Source organism: Rhinoderma darwinii, chromosome 1 (assembly GCF_050947455.1).
Source record: "Rhinoderma darwinii isolate aRhiDar2 chromosome 1, aRhiDar2.hap1, whole genome shotgun sequence".
NCBI classification, from domain to species: domain Eukaryota; kingdom Metazoa; phylum Chordata; class Amphibia; order Anura; family Rhinodermatidae; genus Rhinoderma; species Rhinoderma darwinii.
Genome location: NC_134687.1, coordinates 311,797,207 through 311,822,996, shown reverse-complemented (window position 1 = coordinate 311,822,996; position 25,790 = coordinate 311,797,207). Strand labels below are relative to the sequence as shown.

The 25,790-nt window shown below is 42.2% G+C and overlaps 1 protein-coding gene across 1 annotated transcript in view; it reads right to left on the bottom strand.

Moving 5' to 3' along the window:
- Positions 1–266: 266 nt before the first annotated feature.
- The window catches only part of THAP1 (THAP domain containing 1), a 28,106-nt gene continuing 2,582 nt past the window's right edge, over positions 267–25,790 (bottom strand). Inside the window, exons 2-3 of the mRNA XM_075851302.1 lie at positions 15,040–15,235; positions 267–1,083 (exon numbers count right to left, since the gene is read on the bottom strand). Coding sequence (XP_075707417.1) covers positions 703–1,083; positions 15,040–15,235 — 577 coding nt within the window. The 3' untranslated portion in view covers positions 267–702. The remainder of the gene's footprint in view (positions 1,084–15,039; positions 15,236–25,790) is intronic.

The window sequence follows — 25,790 nt, the reverse complement described above, 5'->3', positions numbered from 1 at the left end:
GCTCCCGTAATTACGGGTGGCTACGTGTGTGCAACCTTAATTACGGGAGGGTTGCTAGGCGTCAGGGGATTCCCCGGTCTGCAGGCTCATGCCCGATTTGAATTTTGAATAAAGAGAAGCTGAGAAAACGGGTCCGTAAACACGGGTGGAATACGGGTGACAACGGACCCCTATTTCCGGGCACGGGTCCATAAATATGGGTTAAAAACGTGTGACAAAGGACCCGTATTTATGGGAGGGAAAAATACGGTCGTGTGCATGAGAGCTTTACTAGAATGACGTGCGGAGACCTACACATTTGAATACCAGGGGTTCTATTACAAGAAAATAATTTCCATTTCTGCAAGGAAGCATTAACAATACTTTATAAAGTTACCCTAAAATATATATGGAGTTTATATTTTGCCATTTACATTGACCAATCTGTAGAAATCTGTTAATGTGAACAGTTTTATACAAAAGAAATAAGTTTTGATGAACAGTTTGGTAGTGAGGTATATAAGCAGGCTTTATTATTGGTTGTAGGTGATCTCTTCGGATCTTCAAAAGCTGTCATAGCATAGCAATGTTCACAGAACAGGAGTTGTTAGAAGCCCCTCTATCAGAATGTAGTAGAACAATTTAGCAAAGAACTTATATTAAGCAATAGTTATGCTGTAATGAATCGGCGCGTAACACTGACCAATTGAACTACTACGAGGATTAGATATTTATAATTGTGGGAGTCTCAGTTCTTTCACCCTCATTGTACACTTCAAAATAGTTGCTCGGGACGATCACAAAGCCAGCGCCATTTTTATAATCTAATACTTCTTTTTCCAGTCTTTCCAGGCTGCGCTCTTGTCTTCTGCACCTCTGGTTTGCAATTCTAAGCTTTTTTCTCAGCTTATCAACTTGTTCTTCAAGTTGTTGTATTCGTCTCCTCTGATGGACTGTATCTTCCACTGTATAATTGTGGTCACATATCACTGCTATGTGACTGGGAGTGTATGGAGGAGGCAACAGCAAACCAATAGCAGGATCTATTTCTGGAACAAAAGGGGCCGGTGTACTTTCCTCCTCCTTTTTAACATTCTTAGTGCTCTAAAATTAAAGACAGATATTAATGTTAGCTTATTAACAGTACACATATGGGTGCATACAAAGTTGGAGTATTTTTTATTGATTAAAATTATGGCATTTTGATCAGCTAATATATATAGTTCAATCCTGTAAAACCAGTTTAAAAAGTATTGCTCACCACTTTATTACGTGTATGTGGTTCCATATATTTCTTTTATATATACGCTTCATTTTTTGCGTCTATGAACATAGAGCTAATGATACAAAAGCGAGACTGGAATTTGCCAAAATGCATATTGACAAGCCACAAAGCTTCTGGGAGAATGTCCTTTAGACAGATTAAACAAAACTGGAGCTTTTGGGCAAGTCACATAAGCTCTATGTTCACAAAAGCAAAAATTAAGCATACAAAGAAAAGAACATCGTACCTACTGTGAAACATGGCTCGGTTATGTTTTGGCGTGGATTTGCTGCATCTGGCACAGGGTGTCTTGAATCTCTGCAGGGTAAAATGAAATCTCAAGACGATCAAGACATTCTGGAGCGAAATGTGCTGCCCAGTGTCAGAAGGCTTGGTCTCAACCGCAGGTCATGGGTCCTCCAACAGGATGACCAAAAACACACAACTAAAAACATCCAAGAACGGCTAAGAACAAAGTATTGGACTAATCTGTGGCCTTCTATGAGCCCTGATCTAAATCCTATTGAACATCTGCGGAAGGAGCTAAAACATGCAGTCTAGGGAAGGCACCCTTCAAATCTGAGACAGCTGGAGCAGTTTACTCACGAGTAGTGGGCCAAAATACCTGTGGACAGGTGCAGAAGTCTCATTGAGAGTTACAGAGTTCATTTGTTTGCAGAGACTGCCTCAAAAGGTTTTGCAACAATATATTAACCCCTTCAGGACTGAGCCTGTTTTGGCCTTCAGAACGAAGATTTTTCAAATCTGACATGTGTCACTTTATGTGGTAATAACTCCGGAATGCTTTTACCTATCCAAGTGATTCTGAGAATGTTTTCTCGTGACATATTGTACTTTTTGTTAGTGAAGAAATTTGGTCGATAAATTCAATATTGATTTGTAAAAAACACCAAGATTTAGAGAAAATTTTCAAAAATTTGCATTTTTCTAAATTTAAAATCTATCTGCTTGTAAAACAGATAGTAATACCACACAAAATAGTTACTAGTTTATATTTCCCATATGTCTACTTTACGTTTGCATCATTTTTATGAACATCCTTTTATTTTTCTAAGACGTTACAAGGCTTAGAACTTTAGCAGCAATTTCTCATATTTTCAAGAAAATTTCAAAAGGCTATTTTTTCAGGGACCGGTTCAGTTCTGAAGTGGCTTTGAGGGTCTTATACAGGGGCGTAACTAGGAAAGACTGGGCCCCATAGCAAACTTTTGACCGGGGCCCCCCCTCCCCTGGGTGTCACACATCCCCCCCTTGTAGATAGTGCCTTTTTTACAGCCCACCTGTAGATAACATCATACAGTCCCCCTGTAGATAACGCCATACAGCCCCCCTGCAGATAACGCCATACAGCCCCCCTGTAGATAACGCCATACAGCCCCCTCTGTAGATATCATACAGCCCCCTGTAGGTAACGCCATACAGCCCCCCTGTAGGTAACGCCATACAGCCCCCCCTGTAGGTAACGCCATACAGCCCCCCCTGTAGGTAACGCCATACAGCCCCCCTGTAGATAACGCCATACAGCCCCCCTGTAGATATCATACAGCCCCCCTGTAGATATCATACAGCCCCCCTGTAGGTAACGCCATTCAGCCCCCCTGTAGATATCATACAGCCCCCCTGTAGATATCATACAGCCCCCCTGTAGATATCATACAGCCCCCCTGTAGGTAACGCCATTCAGCCCCCCTGTAGGTAACGCCATACAGCCCCCCCTGTAGGTAACGTCATACAGCCCCCCCTGTAGGTAACGTCATACAGCCCCCCCCTGTAGGTAACGCCATACAGCCCCCCTGTAGGTAACGCCATACAGCCCCCCCTGTAGGTAACGCCATACAGCCCCCCCTGTAGGTAACGCCATACAGCTCCCCCTGTAGGTAACGCCATACAGCCCCCACGGTAGGTAACGCCATACAGCCACCCCCCTGTAGATATCATACAGCCACCCCCCTGTAGATATCATACAGCCCCCCTGTAGATATCATATAGCCCCCCTGTAGGTAACGCCATTCAGCCCCCCTGTAGGTAACGCCATACAGCCCCCCCTGTAGGGAACGTCATACAGCCCCCCCTGTAGGGAACGCCATACAGCCCCCCCTGTAGGGAACGCCATACAGCCCCCCTGTAGGTAACGCCATACAGCTCCCCCTGTAGGTAACGCCATACAGCCCCCACGGTAGGTAACGCCATACAGCCACCCCCCTGTAGGTAACGCCATACAGCCCCCCCCTGTAGGTAACGCCATACAGCCCCCCTGTAGGTAACGCCATACAGCCCCCCTGTAGGTAACGCCATACAGCCCCCCTGTAGGTAACGCCATACAGCCCTCCCTGCAGGTAACGCCATACAGCCCCCCTGCAGGTAACGCCATACAGCCCCCCCTGTAGGTAACGACATACAGTCCCCCCTGTAGGTAACGCTATACAGCCCCCCTGTAGGTAACGCCATACAGCCCCCCCTGTAGGTAACGCTATACAGCCCCCCCTGTAGGTAAAGCTATACAGCCCCCCAAAAATATCTGACCTATAGTGTGTCCTACAAAAGACATGTATCCCCTATCCACAGGATAGGGGATACATGTGTGATCGCTGGCAGCGATAGGGAGAACGGGGGACAGAAAGTCCCCCAATGTTCTCCATGACTAACCTCTGACTTCCGGAGTCTGCGCAGCTCAAGAAAAATGAAAGGAGGGCTGGTCACGCATGCGCACAAGCGCGACCGGCGCTCCATTCATTTCTACGGAGCTGCCGACACAGACCCCGGAAGTCCGAGGTTTGTGATGGAGAACTTCAGGGGACTTTTCGGTCCCCCGTTCTCCCTATCGCTGCCAGCGATCACAAATGTATCCCCTATCCTGTGGATAGGGGATACATGTCTTATGTAGGAACAACCCCTTTAATGGCAGAGTGGGGATACACCTCCCTGCTCTGCCGTAGTGTTCAGTGGCGTCGCGCTGTAGCAGCCATAGCGGCAGCTAGCGGAGCCTCCGGTCATGGTGGGGGCCCGTGCCGGCAGGCCCCGTAGCAGCCGCTACGGCTGCTATAGCGGTAGTTACGCCACTGGTCTTATATATTAGAAAGTCCCCATAAATCACCACATTTTGAAAACGGCACCCCTCAAAGTATTCAAAATAGCATTCAGACAGTGTTTTAACCCTTTAGGCGCTTCACAGGAATTAAAGGAATATAGAGGGGAAATTTACAAATGTCATTTTTTTTTGCCAAAATTCATTTGTAATACATTTTTTTTTCTGTACCACAGAAGGTTTTACCCAAGAAACGCAACTCAATATTTATTGCCCGGATTCTGCAGTTTTTAGAAATATCCCACATGTGGCCCTAGTGTGCTAATGGACTGAAGCACCGGCCTCAGAAGCAAAAGGAGCACCTAGAGGATTTTAGGGCATCATTTTTTTAGAATATATTTTAGGCACCATGTCAGGATTGAATAGGTCTTGTGGTGCCAAAACAGTAAAGACCCCCCAAAAGTGACCCCCATTTTGGAAACTACACCCTCAAGGAATTTATCTAGGGGTATAGTTAGCATTTTGAACCCACAGTTTTTTTGCTAAATTTATTTTAATTAGTATGTGAAGATGAAAATCTACTTTTTTTCTGAAAAAACATAGAAATTGTTAATTTTTACAAGGAATAAAGTAGAAAAAACACCTCAACATATGTAAAGCAATTTCTTCCGATTATAGCAATACCCCATATGTGGTAATAAACTGCTGTTTGGACCCACAGCAGGGATCAGAAGGGAAGGAGAACCATTTGGATTTTGGATTTCTGATTTTGCTGGAATAGTTTTCAGTGCCGTGTCGCGTTTCCAATGCACTGGAGTGATGAAAACAGTGGAAACCCCCCAAAAGTGACCCCATTTTGGAAACTACACCCCCCCCCAAGGAATTTTTCTAGGGGTAAAGTTAGCATTTTGACCCCACAGTTGTTTTGCGGAATTCATTGGAATAAGTCTGTAAAGGTAAAAATCTACTTTTTTGCTGAAAAAACTTAGGAAATTTTTAATTTTTACAAGGAATAAAGGAGAAAAAGCACCCCAACGTTTGTAAAACAATTTCTCCCGATTACGTAAATACGCCATATGTGGTAATAAAGTGCTGTTTGGACCCACAGCGGGGCTTAAAAGGGAAGGAGCACTATTTGGCTTTTGGAGCTCAAATTTAGCTGGAATAGTTTTTGGGTGTCAGGTCGAATTTTCAAAGCCCCCGAGGGGCCAAAACAGTGGAAGCCCCGCAAAAGTAACCCCATTTGGAAAACTACACCACTTAAGGAATCTATCTAGTGGTATTGTGGGCATTTAGAGCCCACACGTCTTTTGCAGGATTTATTAGAATTAGGCCGTGAAAATTAATATCAACATTATTTCCACTAAAATGTTGCATTTTTTCAATTTCACAAAGGATAAAGGAGAAAAAGCCACCCAACATTTGTAAAGCAATTTCTCCCGAGTACGGCAATACCCCACATGTGGTCATAAATGCTTTTTCACTAGAAAGTAATTAACCCTTTCCGGACTGATCCATGTTTTGCTTTTTCTTTTTAATTTTTCCCTCCCCGCTTTCCGAGAGCCATAACTTTTTTATTTTTCCGTCAATAGAGCGGTGTGAGGGCTTATTTTTTGCGGGACGAGCTGAGGTTTTTATTGGTATCATTGTTTGGTACATACAACTTTTGTAGCACTTCTTATTAAATTTTTTGGTAGAGCCAATGTGACCAAAAAACTGTGATTTTGCCGTTTTAAATTTCCGTGTTCACAGCGTTCATCGTGCGAGTTAAATAATGATATATTGTAATAGTTTGGACTTTTACGGACGCAGCGATACCAATTTTGTGTTTTTTTTACATTACTTTAGAGAAAAAAAATGTGAAAAGATTTTTTTTTGGACTTTTGTTTTTACACATTTTATTAGTCCCCATAGGAGACTTGAACCAGCGATCGTTAGATTGTAATACACAGCTGACACCCGCAGCATATGGCGCGGGCTCAGTGCGTGAGACGCTCCATACATCACCCCCCACACCACGACATGCTATTAAGGCCGGATTTACACGAGCGCGTGCGTTTTGCGGGCGCCAAAAACACGGCGTTTTGCACGCGTAAAAGTTACTTAACAGCTCCGTGTGTCAGCCCCGTATGATGCGTGGCTGCGTGATTTTCGCACAGCCGCCATCATTATGACACTGCTTGTAAACAGAAAAGCACGTGGTGCTTTTCTGTTTTCATTCATACTTTTTACTGCTGTTAAGCGAATCACGCCCGTCACACGGACCCATTTTCACGCACCCATTGACTTTAGTCTGCGGGTCGGTATGATTACGGCGCTACCATATGTATATCGTTATTTTTACATTTTGCAGCGTTTGCGCAATAAAAGAACTTATTTATAAAATAAACTATTTTTTGTTCTGAGAGCCATAACTTTTTTATTTTTCAGTCAAAAAAGCTGTGTAAGGGCTTGTTTTTTGCGGGACGGGATGTAGTTTGTATTGGTACAATTTTGGCGTACATGCGACTTTTTGTTCACTTTTTATTGTATATTTTCGGAGGCCTAGTGACCAAATAGTGATTCTGGTATTGTTTTTCGTTTATTTTATTTGTGGTGTTCACCGTGCGGGAAAAATATTATAGTTTTATAGTTGGGGTCGTTACGAACGCGGTGATACCAAATGTGTACTTTTTTTTACGTGTTCATTTTTTTCCTATAATAAAAGACTTACTATAGGAAAAAAAGCAGTTCTTGTTTATGTCACTTGTAACTTATTTTTACACTTTTTATTTAAATATTTTTATTCTTTTTTTTTAACTTTCTTTACTTGTCCCACTAGGATCGCTGTTAGAACACATTACACTACCTACGTAGTGTAATGTATTCCAACTGTCATTGTGACGTGACAGTCACTCTGACAGGAAGCCTACAACGACCAGCCTCCGGCTGGTCCTCATAGGCTTCGGTAGATGGCAGTCCGGAAGCCATTGTCTGGCGTCCAGTTGCCATGGGTACCATCGCCAGCCCCCCGTGATTTCACGTGGGGGCTGCTGATCTCCGCTAAACTCCTTAAATGTGGCGATTGGAATCGACCGCCGCATCGAAGGCGTTAACTGCCGAAATCAGCGTCGATGGGCCACTGATCGGCAACAGGGAATGCAGGGCAGACACCCTGCACAGTTAACCGCCGCTGCGGTGTAGTGCCGCGCGGCGGTTAACTGTCAAAGCACTGACGTAACTGCACGTCGAGGTGCGCAAAGTTACTGCTCATCTCGACGTGCATTAACGGCAAGGTGCGGGAAGGGGTTAAGTTGAGGGGACCATCATTTTTGACCAGGCCAGTTTTATTAGTTGTTTTTTTTTTTTTACATTTTTCTGCTGAACCAATTAAAAATTAATGTCTGATTTGCATTAGTTGATTCTCAGTAAATTAAAATGTATTATTACTTTTGTCAGTTTCAAGTTACTTCAGTAACCATTGTGGGTTTTTCTTTCTTTAATGGAGGGGTACCAATAATTTTGTCCGTGTGTGTGCGCGTGTGTGCTTGAAAAATGTCAGAAGCCACAGTATTTTATGTCTTAGCAATCGCTGTGGGGATAAATTAACATTATAGACCAGCATCAGTAATTTTCGGCTAAGGTGAGCCAGACAAAATAAATAAAAAAAAGAAATACTAACTTCTTATAGGAAGGGGTTGTCCTAATACTATTATAACCTTAGCCCCTTAGGTTTAGTCTAGACGTGGCGCAAAAAACCCCCCAAAAAAAACAAATCCGCTGTAAAATTTGCAAGCGTTACATGCATATTTCGCATTGTAAAGGGTAAAATCCACTGTAAAAGCGAAAAACAGCAGTATTTCCACAACAGAATGGGCATGCTGTGAATTGAAAAATCTGCAGGATGCCTTCGCGCTGATTTTTTCCGCTACATGTGGATGGGGTTTTGAGAACACCTTCCGCATGTATTGTACTGTAAATTCAGGCAATTCTTTCACATTTGAACATATTCTAAAAGGGGGAGTTGATAAAGAAAAATAATTATAGCTTTTGCGAATAATCAATTTACATTATTATATGCTTAAAATACTTTGTCTCTGAAATGTATTCTATATAATCTTGCTAGCTAACGTTGGTTCTTAAACAGTATTCTCTGAATATCAGACTGTTGGTCTCCTTACCAGGACTTCAAGGGCGTTTTGATATAAGACTGCCAAGTTTACTGAAGACAGACATGATATTCTAGACAACATAAAGCCTGTAAATAGAATGATGTGTTATTAGTACGCATTTCTTGTGTGGCCAATAATTGTAAGGCGGTTCCTTGAGGGAAGTTAGCCAGAAAAGACCTTTAACCCCTTCCCGACATTTGACGTATCCATACGCCAAAGTATGGAACGGGCTCACGGAGCCGACACGTCAGAGTAACGAGCGACATCGCGCTCAAGCGTGATTCTGCTAGGTTAACTAGTTAAATGCCGCGGTCAATAGTGACCGCAGCATTTAAATCGTTAGAAAGAGAGGGCGACCCCCTCTAACAGCTCATCGCGCCCCCCCGCAACGCAATCGTGGGGGGGAGGGGGCGATGGTTGCTATGGCTGCCTGGGGGCCTAATGAAGGCCCCCAGGGCCGCCATTTTTGTGCTCCTATTAAGCCCTAAATAATAAAACAATATTAACCCCTTAATGACCGGCCTATTTTAAACCTTAATGACCAAGCCATTTTTTACGTTTTTCCATCGTCGCATTCCAAGAGCTATAACTTTTTTATTTTTGCGTCTACATAGCTGTATAAGGTCTTGTCTTTTGTGGGACAAGTTGTATTTTTTAATAGCCCCATTTTGAGGTACATATTATTTATTGATTAACTTTTATTAACTTTTTTTTGGAGGGGGGGGAATAGAAAAATAACTGAAATTTCGCCACTCATTTTCACGTCCTAAATCTACGCCGTTTACCGTGTGGTATAAATAACACAATAACTTTATTCAGCGGGTTGTTACGATTACAACGATACCAAATTTGTATAGTTTTTGTATGTTTTACTACTTTTACACAGTAAAAACGCTTTCTTTCCCAAAATTATTTGTTTTTGAGTCTCCATATTTGAAGAGCCATAACTTTTTTATTTTTTCGCCGATGCAGTTGTATGAGGGCTTTTTTTTTTTTGCGGAAAGACTTGTCGTTTTTATTGGTACCAGTTTGGAGTAAATGCGACTTTTCGATCACTTTTTATCACATTCTTTTTAAGTCAGGATTCACAGAAAACAGCAATTTTTCCATAGTTTTTTTATTTAATTTTTTACGGCGTTCACCGTGCGGGTTAAATAATGTAATAGATTTATAGTCGGGGTCGTTACTGACGCGGCGATACCGAATAGGTTTAACTTTATTTTGGTTTTTTAATAGTAAAGCATTTTGTAAGGGGAAAAGTGGGTTTTTCATTTTTTTTTTTTATTAACTTTATTCAACTTTTTTTAAACTTTTTTACTAGTCCCACTAGGGGATCGCTATTATAATACACTGCAATACTTTTGTATTGCAGTGTATTACTGCCTGTCCGTGTAAAACGGACAGGCATCTGCTAGGTCATGCCTCCGGCATGACCTAGCAGGCATTCGCTACAGGCAGACCTGGGGGCCTTTATTAGGCCCCCGCCTACCATCGGAGACACAGACCTTATCGCCGGGTGTCAGTGGGATGAGAGGGAGCTCCCTCCCTCTCTCCAAAACCACTCAGATGCGGTGCACGCTATTGAGCACCGCATCTGAGGGGTTAAACGGGTGAGATCGATACTAATATCGATCTCACAAGTTGGAGCAGGGACGCCCCCAGCCCTCAGCTACCTCTGGCAGCTGAGAGCAGGGAGATTTGATAGCTCCATGCTCTGTTTACTTATTCCGATGCAGCGACGTAAAAAGTCTATTGCATCGGAATAAGGCCCGTTAGTGACCGACGTAAAAACACTATGGGCCGGTCACTAACGAGTTAAATAATAAAAAATTGAAACTTAAAAAAAACAACCTTTTCCCATTTTACCCCCAGAGCATAGTAAAAAATTAAATAAACATAATTGGTATCGCCGCGTTTGTAAAAGTCTGAACTATTACAATATATCATTATTTAACCAGCACGGTGAACGCCGTAAAAAAATTAATTGTAAACGCCAGAATCTCTATTTTCTGGTCACCTCATCTCCCACAAAAAAATTTAATAAAAAAAGTGATCAAAACGTCGCATGTACCCCAAAATGGTATCATTAAAAACTACAGCTTATCCCGTAAAAAATAAGCCCTCATACCACTTAATCAACGGAAAAATAAAAAAAAGTTATGGCTCTCGGAATTTGGCGACACAAAATAAATTTTATACTTCGGTTTTTACTTGTAAAAGTAGTAAAATATAGAAAAAACAATATATATTTGGTATCGCTGTAATCGTATTGAGCCACAGAATAAAGTTAACATGTCGTTTTAACTGCACAGTGAATTCCATATAAACGACATGCAAAAAAGAATGGCGGAAATCGCAGTTTTTTTTATGTTCTACCCCACAAATATTTTTTCTCCCGTTTCCTAGTTCATTATATGGCATAATAAATGGCGCTACGAAAAACTACAACTCGTCCCGCAAAAATCAAGCCCTCATAGGACTATATTGACGGAAAAATAAAAAAGTTATGGCTTTTGGAATGTGGGGAGGAAAAAACTAAAATGAAAATCTGAAAAAGGGCTGCGCTCGTGTACACGGCCCATGTAATAGTACCTTTACTCTCTTGAGACGATCTCCGAGGCAATGTCTTTCTTACGTCTGTCTATTATTATTGTAACTTTTCTGTCTAATAAAGCTTTCATTTAATTTCACTGTGAGACAAGAGTTTGTTTAATCCCCTGGAGACACGGCCAATTTGAGTTTTTTTTATTTTAGTTTTTTCCTCCCCGCCTTCCAAAAGCCATAACTTCTTTGTTTTTTTTAATTGACATAGCCGTATGAGGGCTTGTTATTTATGGGACAAGTTGTAATTTGTCATGGCATTATTTATTGTACCGCCTGATGTACTGGGAAGCTGCAAAAAAATTATTTGTGGGGTGAAATGGGAAAAAAAAACCAGCGATTACGTCATTTTGGGGGGGGGGGGGTTTGTTTTTGCGGCATCCATCAGGCGGTAAAAACTACATGGGCATCTTATTCTACAGATCGTTTCAACTATGGCGATACCCAATTTACATGTTTTGTTTTATGTTTTACCACTTTTAAAAAAACAAAAAAACCTATTAGCTAAAAAAAATATATGTTTTGTGTCGCCATGTTCTGAGACCCATAATGTTTTTATTTTTCCGTCAATTTAGCGATGTGAGGGCTTAATTTTTGCAAGGCAAGCTGTCGTTTTCACCGATATCATTTCGGGATATATGCAACTTTTTGATCACTTTTATTTCAATTTTTTAGAGCTAAGGGGACCAAAAAAACAGCATTTGCGTGTTTTATATAAAAAAAAAAATATTGTACGGCGTTCACCGAGCAGGAGTTAAAGATGCTCTGTCACCAGATTATAAGAGCCCTATCTCCTGCATAATCGGATCGGCGCTGTAATGTAGATAACAGCAGAGGTTTTTATTTTGAAAAACGATCATTTTTGAGCAAGTTATGAGCAATTTTAGATTTATGCTAATTTGTTTCTTAATGACCAACTGGGCGTGTTTTTACTTTTTACCAACTGGGCGTTGTACAGAGGAGTGTATGAGGCTGGCCAATCAGCGACCAATCTGTGTCATACACTTCTCATTGTTCCAGCCCATTGTTACAGCGTGATTGTACAGTGAAAGAAGCTGGGCTGGGCCAATGAGACGTGTATGACACTCCCACAGTGATCGCGCAGGCAAAGCTTCTGTGCCAGCTCGATCACCTACCTATACGTCGGAATGTGGGAGGTCGACCCTTCGCATGACGCGCATGTACGGGAATACTCAGTGGGTAAGACGGAGTATATTTAAAAATTTGTTTTTCCTGATGTCCTGCACCATGAACCCACCTGTATCTTAAAAAAATCCTTTACACAATGTTCATGAAGATTATTCACTGCAAAGCGTATTTTTTTTTTAACCTGCCTAAAATTCACAGACGTACCACGCATATACACTATTCAGCCATAATATTAAAACCACTGACAGGTAAAGTGAATAACAGATTATCTCGTCATAATTGCACCTGTCAAGTGGTGGGATAAATTAGGCAGAAAGTGAATAGTCAGTTACTGAAATTAATTTGATGGAAGCAGGAAAAATGGGCATGCGCAACGACTTAGCAACTTTGACAAAATTGTGATGGCTTGAGAACTGGGTCAGAGCATCTCCAAAACGGCAGGTGTTGTGGGGGTGTTCCCGGTATGCAGTAGTTAGTACCTACCAAAAATGGTCCAAGAGAAGGAGAACCAGTAAACCAGCGACAGGGTCATGAGCACCCAAAGCTTATTGATGCGCGTAGGGAGGGATGCTGGCTATGATAGAAAGGTGTCAGAACACAAAGTACATCAAAGTTTGAATACGTGACCGCAAAACGGTAAGAGTGCCCATGTGACTCCTGTCCTCCGCTGTAAGCGCCTACAATGGGCACATAATCATCAGAACTTGACTATGGAGCAATGCAAGAATGTAGCCTAGTCTGATGTATCACGCTTTCTTTCACATCATGTGGAAAGGTTGTGTGCGGGTACTTAGCTTACTTGGGAAAGAGATGGGAAAGAGATGGCACCAAGATGCACTATGGGAAAAGGCAAGCCGACAGGGCCAGTGTGATGCTCTGGCCAATGTTCAAGGTAAACCTTGGATTTTGACATTAATGTGGATGTTACCCGTACCACCTACCTAAACATTGTTGCAGACCAAATATACCCCTGTCACGATCCGTGGGTATTTGGACCCACTGGGCCGTACCGCCGTAGCGGGATAGCAGCTGGCCAACAGAGAACCAAGTAAATATTTAAATATCCCAAGCACAAGGGTACCTGTAGTGGTTCAGACAGTAGCAACAGCTAGGTACAGCTGTGACCTTAACAGCAGACATGGTGTAACACAGAAGGCAGAACCGTTGGCACAACACGACTGCAACAGGTTTAAGGCACAGGAACAAATATCACGGGATACAGGTAGCAGGGCATGGGAACAACGGGAACATGATAACACTAAGGGACCATTTGCAAGAATAACATAGGAAAACACAACAACGCTCATGCAATGAGCAAGGGCCCTTCTTATAGTCCAGGGTGATCATGGGCTAATTAATGATAATTCCCATGTGCTCATGCTGGCCCTTTAAGGCAGGGCACAAGCGTGCGCGCGCACCCTAAGGGACACAGCGGAAGCGAGCGCTGGCGTCTCCTGAGGAGGAGATGCGAACCAGCGCTCACAGATTCATGGCTGCGGCCGCCGGGGGGGGGGAGTAATCCCGACGTTCTGCGGCCATGGACGCTACAACCCCTCTATGTCAACACTATTACCTAATGGCAGTGGCCTCTTTCAGCAGAATAATGAATCCTGCCACACCACAAAAATAGTTTAAGAATGGCTTAAACACATTACGTCATCAGGGTAATGGCTCGGTCTCCAAATTTCCAAGATCTAAATCCAATCACAAAACAAGTCCAATCCACGGAGGACGCACCTTGCAATTTACAGGATTTAAAGGGATTTTCCGTGACAACGACCTGCTCTTAGGATAGGTCAACAACATCAAAGCCGGTGGGTGTTTTTTCCTGCCAACCCCTCCGATCAGCTGATTAAAGGGGCAATGGCGCTTGAGTGAGCGCCACGCCCTCTTCATTGCTTACCACGCACAGCCCCGTACATTCGGTAGTGGCTGTGCCTGGTCCTGCAACTCGAGACTGTACGGAGCTGTACCTAGTAAGCAATGAATAGGCCACAGCGGTCGCTGGGGCCCCTTAACTCAGCTAAATGGTGGGGGTGCCAAAAGTCGGACTCCAACCAATGTGATATTAATGACTTCAAAAAGTCTTTATAGATTGTGTGTAGATGGCTTAACTGGAGTAAGATTAGTCACTGTAAAATCTCTATAAACCAATCTCACACAAAGTCACATTATCATGCTCCTGGTGTTAATCTCCTGCTTGTGAAACCTCCGGTACACTGAAGTGGTTATCTCCCCTCGCCTCCCCCTGTAGTGCACTTTACGTCACATGCCTCTTATTTCCACTGCTTCCTGCACTGCCCCCTCTCTCCCTGACTCTAGAGGGAACAGGTTTCACATGCTGGGCAGCAGATAGTTCAGAACTGTGTCTCAGTAGCAGACAGTGAGTAACTACGAAAGGGGAGAGGAATCATGGTAACTGTAGTCCTTTACATGGTAATCCCACACACAGAAAGCCCTAGCAGCATTAAAACAGACACTGTACAGTGCTAGGTAAGACCATGAATATTAAAAATTAACTACATTTAAGCTAGGGTGGCAACACTTAGTGGGCTTTCAGACACGTGTATTTTTTTTTTTTTGCCAGATACCACAGGACAACTTCAGAGGCCTTGTGTAGTCCATGCCTCAACAGGTCAGAGTACAATTTGGCAGCACGAGGGGGACCTACACAAAATTAGGTAGGTGATTTTAATGTTATGGCTGAATGGTATAAGAGCTAGGGACCTGCATTCAGTATTACAATGGCTGAAACACTGTTTGAGAAGGCAGCGTTGGGGCAGGATTAAAGTATAACAATGATATTCTCATTGTTTTTAGATGAAGTCAGAACAGGAATTTTCACTTACCGTAAGCTTACAATCTGTGTAAGAGAACACCGTTGGGACAGCATTATCCTTGAGCAGTTTATTGTTGCAGGCTCTCTTAAAGCAGTCTGGTGTAAAGTGGTCAGAACAGATGCTACTGTACTTGGTTGGTTTAAAGTCAGCCCTTCTTACTGCAGCCTCCCATTTTTTACAAAGAAGCGGTCGTGTTAAGGGAAATCTAAGGAAAAGAAAAAAGCCAATAACTAAGTAGCTCTCCTGAAAACATAAAATGTATCAGACGGCTTAATTTTTATTTTTTAAGGCTGCTAATGTAACATTTATACAACAAAAGCTCCAATAACCATTTGTACCGATGGAAATTAACCATAAAAAAAGACGTAAACAATTTTTCCTCTGGTAAATCATTGCCATGTTTGGAAATATCTGCTAGTAAACACTTCCCATGCACACATCCTGATAATGAAAAATATTGGAACCCTGGCCAGATTGGGGATGGGATGTTATCATCCACAGGCTGTTTAACGGATTCCTGCCCTGCGACTTAATAGTACATCACAGCTTGCAGTTAGTTAATGCAAGACGCAATACTATTACAATGCTGTGGTGGCGTGGGCTCAGTAGCTGAACCCGGTGCCATCAATTGCAGGTGTTGGCTGTAATATACAGCTGACACCCGGCTCCAACGGTCTGGATCAAAGAGTTCGATCAAAAATGTTTAAGCCCTTAGATGCCACGGTCAATGCTGACAGCGACATCTAAGTGGTTAGACAAAAGGAGAGGGCTCACTCTGTCACCCCATCGGCACACTGCGAACACAATCGCAGGGCTTCCAATGTTTTTTTGTGGATGTTAATGTCAGAGGAGGCTTGGAACTCTGGAGTTATTGTCAGCAGAGCGTTTGCAACTTTTATGCGATATGCGCCTCAGCGACCCCGCTCTGTAACTTTACATGGTCTGCCACCTCGTGGCTGAGTTGCTGTGGTTCCCAAATGCTTCCACTTTGCCATAATACCACTCACAGTTGATCTTGGAATATCTAGGAGAGAAGAAGTTTCACAAACTGACTTGTTGGAACGGTGGCATCCTATTACAGGACAACGCTAGAATTCAGTGAGCTCTTTAGAATGACCCATTCTTTCACAAATATTTGTCAGTCCCACCTGTGGCAATAGAACTGAATGAAACACCTGAATTCAATGATTAACCCGTTAGTGACCGGCCCATAGTCTTTTTACGTCGATCACTAACGGGCCTTATTCCGATGCTATAGACTTTTTACGTCGCGGCATCGGAATAAGTAAAACAGAGCAGGGAGCAGTCAAATCTCCCTGCTCTCAGCTGCCAGAGGTAGCTGAGGGCTGGGGGCGTCCCTGCTCTGCCGGGTGAGATCGATATTAGTATCGATCTCACCCGTTTAACCCCTCAGATGCGGTGCTCAATAGCGAGCACCGCATCAGAGTGGTTTTGGAGAGAGGGAGGGAGCTCCCTCTCTCCCCCACCGACACCCGGCAATATGATCGCCGAGTGTCTGTGTCTCTAATGGCAGCCGGGGGCCTAATAAAGGCTCCCAGGTCTGCCTGGAGCGAATGCCTGCTAGATCATGCCGGAGGCATGATCTAGCAGATGCCTGTCCGTTTTAAACGGACAGGCATAATACACTGAAATACAGAAGTATTGCAGTGTATTATAATAGCGATCGCAGAATCGCATATTAAAGTCCCCTAGTGGGACTAGTAAAAAAGTTTAAAAAAAAGTTTAAGAAAGTTAATAAAAAAAAGTGGAAAAAAATTAAAAACCCACTTTTTCCCCTTACAAACTGCTTTAGTATTAAAAAAACAAAATAAAGTAAAAAAAAGTTACACATATTTGGTATCGCCGCGTCCGTAACGACCCCGACTATAAAGCTATTACATTACTTAACCCGCACGGTGAACGCCGTAAAAAATAAAAAAAGATGGAAAAATTGCTGTTTTCTGTGAATCCTGACTTTAAAAAAATGTGATTAAAAAGTGATCAAAAAGTCGCATCTACTCAAAAATGGTACCAATAAAAACTACAAGTCGCCCCGCAAAAAAAAAAGCCCTCATACAACTGTATCGGCGAAAAAATAAAAACGTTACGGCTCTTCAAATATGGAGACACAAAAACAAATAATTTTGAAAAAAAAAGTTTTTACTGTGTAAAAGTAGTAAAACATACAAAAACTATACAAATTTGGTATCGTTGCAATCGTAACAAACCGCTGAATAAAGTTATTGTGTTATTTATACCACACGGTAAACGGCGTAGATTTAAGACGCAAAAAAAGAGTGGCGAAATGTCAGATTTTTTTCTATTTCCCCCCAAACAAAAGTTAATCAATAAATAATATGTACCTCAAAATGGTGCTATTAAAAAATACAACTTGTCCCGCAAAAAACAAGACCTTATACAGCTATGTCGACGCAAAAAGAAAAAAAAGTTATAGCTCTTGGAATGCGACGATGGAAAAACTTAAAAAATAGCTTGGTCATTAACGTCTAAAATAGGCTGGTCATTAAGGGGTTAAGAGTTGTGTCCTAATATTTTTGTCCATATAGTGTATAATGCATCACAATGTATTATATGGGCGATCAGAAGATTAGATGTACAAGTTCCATAGTGGGACTAAAAAACAAAGTAAAAAATAAAATAAGAAATAATAAAAAGTGTACGAAGAGTTTTGAAAAAAACCTAACGTAAAAAAACAAAAACGCCCTTTTCTCTATAGAAAGCCCTTTATTTTTGGGAAAAGTGTAAAAAACAAAACAAAAAAAAACACAAAAAAACGACACATATTTCACATCGTTGCATTTATCCCATACGGTGACACCGTAAAAAAGAATGCAAACTTGTTTTTACCATTAATGGAGCTGTATTGTCTTGTCTTTTCGATTCGGGTCGTAATTTTAACCCCTTAACGCACCATGACGCAACTGTACGTCGTGGTTTGCCCTGCATTAAGGCACCATGAAGTACAGTTACGTCATGTTGCTTTTCTGTCACCATGTCAAAAGACACGGTGACAGTCACTGGGACTTGTTGTGGGAACAATCGCGGCACGGCACGCCTGTGATTGGTTAGTCAGTAGTGACTGACCAATCCCACTATTGCAGCATGGTTACCGGGCTAAAAGAGCCGGGTAGCCATGCTAGGCGATTGGCAACAGGAGGCCTAACAACAGCCTCCTGTCTGCCAAGTACGGCAGCCTGTGAGGCTTCCGTCTGCAGATGAAAGAGGGCGGCGGGTTCAGAAGCTGAGCCTGCGCCATCAGCCCAAGGGTGTCAGCTGTATGTTACAGCTGACATCCTGCTGTAACGGCAGGGAATGGGACTAGCTCCGCTCCCTGCCTTGAACCCCTTAGATGCCGTGATCAAAAGCGATAGCAGAATCTTAGTGGTTTGCAAGAGATCAGCATCGCTGCGATGTTGTCGCACGGATGCCGATAGTTGCTATGGCAACCAGAGGCAAACAGTGGCCTTCTGGTCTGCCACGTACCAAAGCCTATTAGGCCCCGCCCGGAGGCAGAGCCTAATAGGCTTGCTGTCAGTGAATAGCTGACAGGTCTAATGCATTGCATTACGTGGGTAGTGCAATGTATTGGAATAAAGATCAGAGGTGCAGGTCTTCAAGTCCCCTAGTGGGACAAAAAAAAAAAAGTTATAAAAAGTTCAGCAAAAGTGTAAAAATTAAAGTTCTAAGTTAAGAAATTTAAAACTGCCTTTTTTCCTATAAAGAGGCTCTGTCACCACATTATAGGTGTCCTATCTCCTACATAATCTGATCAGCGCTGTAATGTAGATAACTGGTTTTTATTTTGAAAAACGATCATTTTTGAGCAAGTTATGAGCAATTTTACATTTATGCTAATTCGTTTCTTAATAGACAACTGGGCGTTTCACCTTTTTACCAAGTGGGCGTTGTAAAGAGAAGTGTATGACGCTGACCAATCAGCGTCATACCCTTCTCTCCATTCATGTCCATTTGTACTCAGCAGAGCGTGATCTCGCGAGATCACACTGTGCTGTGATTAAGTCCCACACAAACTTTACTGACGTGTCAGGAGTGTTAATAGACATCGCGTCCTGACTGGAGCCAATGTCTATTCACTCTCAAGACACTTCAGCAAAGTTAATGTGGGTGTATGTGAGATCACGCTGTGCTGAGTACAAATCGACATGAATGGAGAGAAGTGTATGATGCTGATTGGTCAGCGTCATACACTTCTTTACAACGCCCACTTAGTAAAAAGGTAAAAAACGACCAGTTGTCTATTAAGAAACTAATTAGCATGAATCTAAAATTGCTCATAATCTCAAAAATGATCGTTTTTCAAAATAAAAACCACTGTTGTTATCTACATTACAGCGCCGATCAGATTATGTAGGGGAGAGGAGACTTATAATGTGGTGACAGAGCCTCTTCCTATAAAGTCTTATTATAGGAAAAAAAATGAAACCGTTAAAAAAGTACACGTTTGGTACCACCGCGTCTGCAACAACCCAAACTATAAAACTATAATGTTATTTGTCCCGCATGGTGAACACTGCAAAAAAAAAAAAAAAAAATTGACAGAATTGCTAAAAATGTCGCACGTACCCCAAAACAGTACCAATAAAAACTACAACCCGTCCCCCAAAAAAACAGCCCTTACACAGCCTTGTCAACGCAAAGATAAAAAAGTTATGGCTCTCAGAATATGGTGACACAAAAAATGTATTATTTTTAAAAAAAGGGAATTTTTGTGTGCAAACGCTGCAAAACAAAAACTATAGACATATAGTACCGCCGTAATCATATCGACCCGCAGAATAAAGTAAAATGTATTTTATTACCCCAGGGTGAACACTGTAAAAAAAACATTGTCAGAATTGCTGGTTTTTGGTCACCTTGCCAAAAAGATGAAATAAAAAGTGATCAAAAAATTGATTCTACCCCAAAAAGGTCCTAATGAAAACTAGATTGTACAGCAACAAATAAGATTCGATGGAGAAAAAAATAAAAAAAATTGCTGCAAATGAACTATGGCACTTGAAAAACAAGCAAACAAAATTTGATCTCCAAATGCCAAATGGCGCTCCTTCCCTTCTGAGCCCCGCCGTGGGTCCAAACAGCAGTTTATTACCACATATGGGGTATTGCCATACTCAGAAGCGTTTGCTTTACAAATGTTGGGGTTCTTTTTCTCCTTTATCTATTGTGAAAAAGGAAAAATCTGAGATAAAACAACATTTTATTAGAAAAAAAACTTAGATTTTCATTTTAACAGCCTAATTACACTAAATTCAGCAAAATACCTGTGGGGTCAAAAAGCTCACTATACCCCTTGATAAATTCCTTGAGGGGTATAGTTTGCCAAATAGTGTCTTTTTTGGGGTATTTCTTTTGTTTTGGCCCCACAAGACCTCTTCAAACCCGACATTGTGCCTAAAATATATTCTAATAAAAACAAGGCCCCAAAATCCACTAGGTGCTCCTTGGCTTCTGAGGCCGATGCTTCAGTCCATTACCACACTAGGGCCACATGTGGGATATTTCTAAAAACTGCAGAATCTGGGCAATAAATATTGAGTTGCATTTCTCTGGTAAAACCTTCTGTGTTCCAGAAAAAAAATTGATTAAAACTGATTTCTGCAAAAAAAAACAAAAAACTGACATTTGTAAATTTCACCTTTAATTTGCTTTAACCCCTTAATAACAGCCTATTTTAGACCTTAATGACCAAGCTATTTTTTACGTTTTTCAATGGTCGCATTCCAAGAGCTATAACTCTTTTATTTTTGCGTCGACACAGCTGTATAAGGTCTTGTTTTTTGCGGGACAAGTTGTATTTTTTAATAGCACCATTTTGAGGTACATATTATTTATTGATTAACTTTTATTAACTTTTTTTTGGGGGGGGGAATAGAAAAACATCTGACATTTCGCCACTCTTTTTTGCGTCCTAAATCTACGCCATTTACCGTGTGGTATAAATAACACAATAACTTTATTCAGCGGGTTGGTACGATTGCAACGATACCAAATTTGTATAGTTTTTGTATGTTTTACTACTTTTACACAGTAAAAACGCTTTTTTTCAAAATTATTTGTTTTTATGTCTCCATATTTGAAGAGCCGTAACGTTTTTATTTTTTCGCCGATGCGGTTGTATGAGGGCTTTTTTTTTTGCGGGAAGACTTGTAGTTTTTATTTTTACCATTTTGGAGTAGATGCGACTTTTTGATCACTTTTTAATCACATTTTTTTAAAGTCAGGATTCACAGAAAACAGCAATTTTTCTGTTGTTTTTTATTGAATTTTTTACGGCGTTCACCGTGCGGGTTAAGTAATGTAATAGCTTTATAGTCGGGGTCGTTACGGACGTGGCGATACCAAATATGTGTAACTTTTTTACTTTATTTGGGTTTTTTAATAGTAAAGCAGTTTGTAAGGGGAAAAAGTGGGTTTTTCATTTTTTTTTTATTAACTTTATTAAACTTTTTTTTTAAACTTTTTTACTAGTCCCACTAGGGGACTTTAATATGCGATTCTGCGATCGCTATTATAATACACTGCAATACTTCTGTATTGCAGTGTATTATGCCTGTCCGTTTACAACGGACAGGCATCTGCTAGGTCATGCCTCCGGCATGATCTAGCAGGCATTCATTACAGGCAGACCTGGGGGCCTTTATTAGGCCCCCGGCTGCCATTGGAGACACAGACACTCGGCGATCGTATCGCCGGGTGTCGGTGGGAGAGAGAGGGAGCTCCCTCCCTCTCTCCAAAACCACTCAGATGCGGTGCTCGCTATTGAGCACCGCATCTGAAGGGTTAAACGGGTGAGATCGATACTGATATCGATCTCACCCGGTAGAGCAGGGACGCCCCCAGCTGCCTCTGGCAGCTGAGAGCAGGGAGATTTGACAGCTCCCTTCTCTGTTTACTTATTCCGATGCCGCAACGTAAAAAGTCTATGGCATCGGAATAAGGCCCGTTAGTGACCAACGTAAAAACACGATGGGCCGGTCACTAACGGGTTAAAGGGAATGGGTCGCTAGAAATTATTATTTTTTTCAGTTAAACAATTCTTATTTAAGTGATTACACATTGTTTTCATTTTTTCACAAGTCAGGAAATATTATAAATTAGATTCTAATTTATAACATTTCCAAGTGCTGGCCACTAGAGGGAGCAGTTCCAAAATTGCAATATGGGCAATGTGGAAAAGCAACCTCATTGATTTATGCTGCAAATTTGGGGTGGACACACTCTCCTCTAGTGTCCTCACACAATCCCCCCTCCCTTCTTAAGGCTAGTGTCAGGAGAAGGAGGGGTTTGAATCTTCAAACCTCCTACACTGTGTGCCGCCATTTTCTGAGTGACTGCATAGTGTAGGAGGATTAGATACAGTGGTAATCAGACAGTATAACACGAACATAATACACACATCACATACACGAACATAAATTACCTTCTCCTGCCACCTCCGCCCCTATTCCTTGAACATATGGCCGGAAGCCGCGGCCGGAAGTGGTCGTCTTACTGTTCGGCAGCGGCTTCCGGTCCACATGAAAATGGCGCCGGATTTCGCTCTGCGAACGAGCTTCGTTTTTGTCTGTGTGGAAGCGGCGCATGCGCCGTTCCCACACAGACGGCGTACGCTTCAGAGAATGGAACGGCTCTCGTTCGCATTCTCTATGGGGTTGTATGTGCCGTATTCCATCTTTGTTTGTGTCGTTAATCGACACATACAGATGAAAAATAAAATGGCAGCCCCCATAGAGAAGTAAAAGTAAGAACAAAGTAAAAAGTAGAACATGAGAACACAAATAAATAACATTTATGTTAATATCATATTAAAAGCAATATGATAAAAAAAAATAAAAAATTCATGACACCTTCCCTTTAATTCTTGTGAAACGCCTAAAGGGTTAAAGGGAAGGTGTCACAATTATTTTTTTTATATATATATAATATTGCTTTTAGTATGTCATTAAAATACATTTTATTTATTTGTGTTTTTGTGTTGTACTTTTTAGTTTTTTCTTACTTTTACTTCTCTATGGGGGCTGCCATTTTTTTCATCTCTGTATGTGTCGATTAACGACACATACAGAGATGGAATACGGCACATACATCCCCATAGAGAATGCGAACGGGAGCCGTTCCATTCACTATAGCGTACGCCGTCTGTGTGGGAATGGCGCAGGCGCCGCTCCCACACAAACCAAAAGGAAGGTCTTTGGTAGAGCGACATCCGGCGCCATTTTCATGTGGACCGGAAGCCGCGGCCGGACGGTAAGATGACGACTTCCGTCCATATGTTCAAGGCAGCGCAGACGTAAGGACTAGGAGCGGAGGCGGCAGGAGCAAGTAAGTTATGTTTGTGTATGTATGTTAGTGTTATACTGTCTTATTACCACTGTATCTAATCCTCCTACACTGTGCATACGCTCAGAAAATGGCGGCATACAGTGTAGGAGGTTTGAACATTCAACACCCTCCTTTCTCCTGGCACTAGCCAAGATAAAGGAGGGGGGATTGTGTGAGCACATTAGAGCGAGTGTGTCTACGCCAAATTTGCAGCATAAAGCAATTAGGTTGCTTTACCACATGCCAATGCTGCAATTTTGGGAACTGCTCCCTCTAGTGACCAGCACATGGAAATGTCATAAATTATAATCTAATTTATAATATTTCCTGACTTGTGAAAAAATAAAAATAATAAAAACAATGTGTAATCATTTATATACTAACTGTTTAACTGTAAAAAAAATAATAATAATTCTAGCGACACATTCCCTTTAAAGAGGCTCTGTCACCAGATTTTGCAACCCCTATCTGCTATTGCAGCAGATAGGCGCTGCAATGTAGATTACAGTAACGTTTTTATTTTTAAAAAACGAGCATTTTTGGCCAAGTTATGACCATTTTCGTATTTATGCAAATGAGGCTTGCAAAAGTACAACTGGGCGTGTTGAAAAGTAAAAGTACAACTGGGCGTGTATTATGTGCGTACATCGGGGCGTGTTTACTACTTTTACTAGCTGGGCTTTCTGATGAGAAGTATCATCCACTTCTCTTCAGAACGCCCAGCTTCTGGCAGTGCAGATCTGTGACGTCACTCACAGGTCCTGCATCGTGTCGGCACCAGAGGCTACAGATGATTCTGCAGCAGCATCAGCATTTGCAGGTAAGTAGCTACATGGACTTACCTGCAAACGCCGATGCTGCTGCAGAATCATCTGTAGCCTCTGTAGTTGTACTTTTGCAAGCCTCATTTGCATAAATACGAAAATGGTCATAACTTGGCCAAAAATGCTCGTTTTTTAAAAATAAAAACGTTACTGTAATCTACATTGCAGCGCCTATCTGCTGCAATAGCAGATAGGGGCTGCAAAATCTGGTGACAGAGCCTCTTTAACCCCATCATGTTCTTCAGTTATAATGGACAACATTGGGTTAATGTGTAAGGTACATGATGGGGTTAATTGCTATTGTGAGGCACATTGAGGTTCAAAATTCATAACACCATGTGCCTCACATTAATAAGTGAAAGAAAGACGTTTTTATATTTTATAACCACATAAATATAATAAATGATGCTATAAATTTGTTATTATGGTGGCGACGATACCGAATATGTGTATATTTTATGTATGGAGACTTAACTTATTTTAATTTTACACAGGCAGTTGTTAGGACATACCTAAGTATGCCCTAACAACAGGAAATATAGTCAGACAGTCCTGGGGTCCTTTAGTGGACCCTGGGCTGTCTGCCCATATATGTTATGTCCTTCGATCGCGTCAGAGGGATTCCCCATGAATAGATCCAAAGGGCACCCCCCTTCACATTTTCCCCTTGAATGCTGCAGTCAGCTTTGATCGCAGAATTCAGCGGAATAACGGCGGAGATGAGAGGTTTCTCTGATCTCCGCCGTTAGAGTGGGACTGCGGCTGTGTAATGCAGCCATTGCCCCGCTCCTGACAATAAGTGCACACGCACGGTCAGCGTGAGGTGATGTGGCCGGCGCTGCACTAATGAGCGGCGCAGGCAATGGGGGGGGGGGGTTTGCAGTGCGCCCACCATGTTCTGTCTTCAGTGCCGGCGCTCATTAGTGCAGCGCTGGTCGCATCACATCATGCTGACTGCGCACGCGCAATTGTCAGAACTCAGAAGCGGGGCAATGGCTGTATGACACCACAGCCTCTGATCTGACTACATTCATGTGTTACAATACTAAGCTGTGCAGCCACACAGCTTTGTATCGAAATACATGAATTAACGGTATTGAACCGTTTGAGGGTGCACGGTATCGAAACAGTATCGAAGTTTTGATGCATCGTGCAACCCTATCTCAGACTGTGAGAAACCAGATTCCATGGTCTGATGAAACCAAGATTGAACATTTTGGCCTCAATTCTAAGCATCGTGTGGAGGAAACCAGGCACTGCTCATCACCTGCCCTATACCATCCCTACAGTAAAGCATGGTGGCGGCAGCATCATGCTGTGGGGGCGTTTTCAGCGGCTGGGACAGGGTTGAGGGAAAGATGAATGGAGCAAAGTACAGCGATATTCCTAATGAAAACTTGATCCAGAGTGCTCTGGACGTCAGACTGGGCCGAAGGTTCACCTTCCAACAGGACAATGACCCTAAGCACATAGCCAGGGCAACACAGGGGTGGCTTAGGGACAACTCTGAGAATGTCCTTGAGTGGCCCAGCCAGAGCCCTGACTTGAACGCAATCGAAAATATCTGGAGAG